Source organism: Poecilia reticulata, linkage group LG13 (assembly GCF_000633615.1).
Source record: "Poecilia reticulata strain Guanapo linkage group LG13, Guppy_female_1.0+MT, whole genome shotgun sequence".
NCBI lineage: Eukaryota > Metazoa > Chordata > Actinopteri > Cyprinodontiformes > Poeciliidae > Poecilia > Poecilia reticulata.
In genome coordinates, this window is record NC_024343.1 from 9,219,081 (window position 1) to 9,224,974 (window position 5,894).

At 38.3% G+C, this 5,894-nt stretch overlaps 2 protein-coding genes across 3 annotated transcripts in view; both read right to left on the bottom strand.

Annotated features, from left to right (window-relative positions):
• Positions 1-5,894, bottom strand: part of LOC103474364 (A disintegrin and metalloproteinase with thrombospondin motifs 8) — a 62,589-nt gene that overhangs the window by 20,573 nt on the left and 36,122 nt on the right. For both annotated transcript variants that reach the window (XM_008425251.2, XM_008425250.2), the window contains exon 5: positions 1,527-1,819. In XM_008425251.2, the coding sequence (XP_008423473.1) occupies positions 1,527-1,819 (293 nt within the window). The remainder of the gene's footprint in view (positions 1-1,526; positions 1,820-5,894) is intronic.
• Positions 4,935-5,894, bottom strand: part of LOC108166833 (proline-rich receptor-like protein kinase PERK2) — a 3,332-nt gene continuing 2,372 nt past the window's right edge. Inside the window, exon 2 of the mRNA XM_017308318.1 lies at positions 4,935-5,872. Within this exon, the coding sequence (XP_017163807.1) occupies positions 5,475-5,872 (398 nt within the window). The 3' untranslated portion in view covers positions 4,935-5,474. The remainder of the gene's footprint in view (positions 5,873-5,894) is intronic.

Here is a 5,894-nt window from a genome sequence, read left to right on the forward strand (position 1 = left end):
TATAATTGTTTATCTTTTTAATAAAAACAAAAGCACACAACACTTAGTCGGGGGTGGGGGTGGGGCTGGGGGGGCACATAAAGCCTGGCGGCCCACTAGGCCTTTAGCCCACTAGGGGAAACCCTGGGTTTCTTCTCTGGCTAGAGGAGAAGAAAATTGATGTCATGGTGTTGCTTATGAAATTCTTGTAACATTTTTGGTCTACAAAGTCACAACATTCATGTTTTCTTTAAAGAAGGGCGTGTTAGTTCTATTAGTCTTTTTATTTTTCACAATGTAGCATCAGGATTGTTTTTTCTATTTTTTTATATATGCCATATGTTTGTCCTTAACTTGATGCTTGTTAGCACATTAGCTCCACTTTATAACACATTTACACCAAACTAACTTTTAGCCACATAAAAGAAATTATTTTTTAGGAGCAGTTGAATATTTAATCATGTCTCTAATCAGTTAAATCATAGATTATTACATTTAATATGAATACATTTTAACGTGTATGTTTTGCCATATTGGAAATATGGCAATGCTCACAGAGGAAGCTGCAAAAAAAGGAAAAAGTATGAGCTTTTTTCAAATGTAAAGTACTGAAATCATTTTTGTTTCACTGAGAATGTGTGATTACATCAAATTTTGCTCTGTATTCAACAAGTCATAACAAAACACATTTAAACAGTCAAATATCTTAGCATTAAATTAGGAAAGCAAAAATCATGTAAAATAGATTTTTCTTGTAGTTGTACTTTTTAGCAGCACAAATGGTTAAACAGTGACCAGTTCCGCCATTTTGGATGTTGAAGTTATGACACGGGGGCGTACTGTCTCAATTCTCAAATTTTTGCACCCTTGTAACCTGCACACTCGAACCCTTATGTGCACTTCGACTGAGTCCGCACTTCATAGAGGGGCGAAGGGTGCAGCCTAAGGCCAAACAAAAATGTAATGGCGTCGGATTTTAGAGGTTGGATGATTTCTCTTTTGTCTTTGGCTAAAGACCACAAGCCATTTCTCACTAGCACTCGACTTGTGCGTTTGTTTCGGTTGTATTTGCCCAGAATACTCTGCACTAAAATCTGCTTCTGGCTTTTGGTCTCCGGTCCGCTTGACATTCATATATGCATTTGAACCGCACCAGAGTTCACTTCAACCAAATAAACTTTTTTTCTATAAGTAAGTTTACATAAGTTTAGATTAGAAAGCATGGAGAATACTAGCAGTTTTGACTTCAATTGTTTTTCTGATTTATTTTCTTTGCTGTAGGACATGTTGCTAAATGAATAATACCAACATCTCCAGGTTTCATTTAGTTAACCGAGTTGTTCTACCGCAGCAGCGTGGCTATGGATGGAAAGTAAAATAATAGTCTTTTTGCCCTCCAGCGTTGAGAACATGCACAACCACGCATTGTGTGTTATTGTGACAATGCTGGCAGGGGGTGCAGCACTGAATCTGAAACAATTAAAAACTGATGTTTTACCTTTGCAAAGATATTTCTTTGAAAGCAAACATCAAAGTAATGATCATACCAGTGGTTGCATCACTTCCTCTGTCATCTTGCATGCTCCATGTAGACAGGTCCCATTGGACCTGCAGGGAGTGCCATCGGCCCAGGTCAGGCTGCCGTTCTTGGTGGAACACTGCCCCGTACCGTCCTCTCGGCACCAAAGCTGGCTGCAAATATCTCTGTCTGACGTGTTGGGGCAGTGGACAAACTCCTCCCCAAAAATCTGCTGACACTGTTGGTCCAGGTTGTACATGGTACCCGGCAGCTCCGGTGGCAGGGGAATGGTGCTCTCYGGGACATCCAGGAGGCAGTCTCCTACGGTTAGAGATCATCAGCTTTAAGTAATCARAATTGACTGTGTGCATCAACACAGCCTGTTTTTAGGCATAGCTCCTCCACATCATGAAACTGAGGGATAACAGAATAATGCTGTAAAAAATATACAAGTTAGTGAGATTCATCTCCCTGACTTCAGCACAGTGAAATCAACTTCTACTTTTGAGGGACCCTCAATAATACCAATTCTAATAAATAACAGACACAAATTAGTAAAATCACGCAGAGACAAAAAAGTCTTTAGACTGCAAAATTTAGTATCTATTCTACATAACCCATGTTGAAACCAAACAGAAATCTGAAGGAAGACTTCATGCTGCATATTAAAATTGGCTTTATTAAACATCAGATCTTTGGCAGCAAAATCATTTTTAATTCAAGACTTTAATATTGATCATCATCTTGATTTTTTGTTCCTGACCGAAATTTGGCTGAATCAAAAATAACCGTTCATCTATTCTTGTTGAATCATGTCCTCCAAATTTTAGCTTTATAAGCCAGACCAGAACCGATAAGAGGAGGTGGAGTTGCAGTATTGTTCAATTCTGCCTTTACTTGTAAGCAGGTATCCTATTTAAACTTTTTATCATTTGAATATGTTGCCTTACAATTAAACTCATTCTCTCACATCTTGCTGCTGAATATATACAGACCTCATACATTCTGTGCAAACTTCTTTGATGACTTTACTGAATTATTGTCCTTAATTTTGGTTGATTTTGTTCTTATTGTTGGTGATTTTAATTTTCATATTGACAATCCATTGGATCGAGGCAGTAAAGAGCCATGTCAGATCCTGCATAACTACCGACTGATCCAACATGTCTTGGAACCAACACATAATCATGGACACACTTTGGACCTTATTATTTCTAAAGGACTGATTATATATACAATTGTAGTGCTTGATGTAGCATTGTCAGATCATTTTTGTATTTTTTGGGACAGTTTTCTCCCTGCTCAAAAAGATAACTATGCACAAGTCATTTCAAAAAGTTGCACTACAGAAACTACTGCCGATCAATTTATTCAGGCTTTTCCTTCAACTGCTATACACTCCTGTATTTCTCTGAGTGACCATTTTATTTTCAAAATCGAGAAAGTTATTGACACCATTGCTCCTGTTACTACAAAAGTAATCTCTGGGAAACGTAAACCACCTTGGAGAAATTCTGAGTTAGTTAGAAAAGGGAATAGAGTGCTGAAAAGCAGAACTAAACTACAAGCCCACTTGGATATATACAAAGACAAACGAAACATTTTTAATCTTGAACTGAGAAATGCAAGAGTTTTTTTTCCAAACATCATTTCTACCTCTATCAACAACTGTTTGATTGACAGGTTGACAAATCCACCTTCTTCTGTTAACAGTGAATGTTTCTCCTCTGAGGCTTGTGACAAATTTGCCACATTTTTCATAAACAAAATGGTGAAAATAAGGGAGACGGTAAATTCCTCTCTCTCTGTTACAAAGAATCAGTTAACTGTTTTCCCTTAATCAGACCTTAACTAGGATGACTCACTTTAACCTGGTCAGTCAAAAATATCTGAGTTATACTTTACATCATATGAAATCATCCACCTGCTCCCTTGACATTATCCCCACCAGTTTGTTCTTAAAGGTCTCAGAAGTTTTTGCTCCTGATCTTTTACAAATAATTAATAAGTCAATCCTCTGGAGTCTTCCCTCAGGATTTAAAGACTGCGGTAGTTAAACCACTTCTCAAAAAGCATAACCTTGACTCATCAATTCTAAGCAATTATCGACCAATATCTAACTTACCTTTTTTGGCTAAAATATTAGAAAGAATTGTTTTAAACAGATAAATTGCTTTCTAGCCCTGAACAACTGTTTTGATGTCAATCAATCAGGTTTCCATCAACATCACAGAACTGAAACTGCTCTTGTGAAAGTATTCAATGACCTCCGTCTAACACTGGATGTAATAAAATGTCAATATTATCTGTGGAGTCCCCCAAGGTTCCATCCTGGGGCCACTTCTTTCAATATCTATATACTTCCATTCATTCAAATTATGTGAAATAAAATAGAATATCACAACTATGCCAATGACACACAGCTGTACAATAGTCTTTCACCAGGAGATTACAGTCAAGTTCAACTACTCACTGACTGTATTGAGCAAATTAATGTCTGGATGTGCCAAAATGTTCTCCAACTAAATAAAAACAAAACTGAAATATTAGTGTTTGGATCAAAAGAGCATAGATTAAAATGATGACCCACCTAAAGTCTGTTGGATTAAAATGTTCTGACAAAGCCAAGAATCTGGGGGTGAACATGGATCCCGATCTGAACCCTGATAATCACATCAAATCTATCATAAAAACATCATATTACCATCTAAAAAATATTGCTAAAATCAGACATCTCATGTCCCCACAAGATTCTGAAAAATGAGTTCATGCCTTTGTTTTTAGTAGACTCGATTACTGCAATGGCATTTTTTACTGGATTATCAAAAAAAGCAATAAAACAGCTCCAGCTTCTCCAGAATGACGCTGCAAGAGTCCTGACTAAAACAAAAAGAGATCAGCACATCGGTCCAGTTCTGAGATCCTTGCAGTGGCTGCCAGTAGCTCAAAGAATAGAAATTAAAATCTCCTTAGTAGTTTACAAAGCATTTCATAATAAAAACCCAGACTACATTTCTAATCTTCTTCAGCACTACATACCATTCAGACCTTTAAGATCATCAGAGTCAAACCTACTAATTATTCCAAGAGTCAGAACTGAACATGGTGAAACAGCTTTTAGTTTTCATGCTCCAGCTCTCTGGAATAAGTAAGTCTGTCCCAACCATGAGTTTATTTAAAACAAGGTTAAAAACATTTTTATTTGAAGTTGCCTATTCTTAAATTTTTTAATTCTATTCATTCACTATATGAATTTTTTTTAATGTTTGCTTTGTTTATTTTTAATCTGCTTGATTTTTTATATTTTTTTCTATTATTTTTTAACTATTATCTTCTTGTTGTATGTTGTTTTTAACTTTTTAGAGTACAAGCACTTTGAATTGTCTCTGGCTGAAAGGTGCTATATAAATAAAGTTGCCTTGTAAATGTGCTGAGACGCTATGAGGCAAAAATTCAGGGCAAGTCATGTCCTGAAATGAACTGTAACCTTTAGATGCATCATGTTTTGCCATCTTACTACTCAGAATCGGAACTTGCTGGCTAATCAAAAAACAAGGCATTTTATCATTCCTCAAATGAAATTTATTACATTTGAGTGAAGTTGATAATCACATTAGCATTTCAGAATGAACACTTAGAGCAACGTGACTTTTTACCAGAGATGTTTTCCATCGGGGCGCTAGTGTGCAGTAATGGAGTAGACGTGTTTTGTAGAGCTCTGTGTCACTGCCTTCATTTAACATTTAATTACTACACCAAAGTTATACGTTTTTTTAACTGAAGGACTAGTTGGCATCCGTTTCTTCAGTTTATTTCAGTTTTGGCATTTCACATTATGCCAAGGAAAGACGAAGCCCAGAAGTCGACCGCCCAGGGTTAGGGTTCCGCTGTTAGCAACGAGGCTATCTTAGCCGCCGTCAATAGCCACAAAGATGATCTTTCTAAAGTCTACACACTCGTGGATACTCTCAAGAAATCACTGGAAGGACGTCTGGACTCCATTGAAGCTCGTTAAACAACCCTGCAGACAGAGCACAGTGAGGTCCGGCACCGTTTGGATGACATGGATGCAGCTCTGACCTCTACCGATGCCYGTGTTTCGGCCCTGGAGTCGTGAGCTAGCGGCGGCTAACCGGCTTCCTAAAAAAAAGGTGGACGACTTCGAGGGGCGCTCGCGCAGACAAAACATTCGGATTGTTGGCGTCAAGGAAGGAGTAGAGGGTGGCCGACCTGAAGGAGTATAGGATGGCCGACCTGAAGGAGTAGAGGGTGGCCGACCTGAAGGAGTATAGGATGGCCGACCTGAAGGAGTAGAGGGTGGCCGACCTGAAGGAGTAGAGGGTGGCCGGCCTGAAGGAGTAGAGGGTGGCCGACCTGAAGGAGTAGAGGGTGGCCG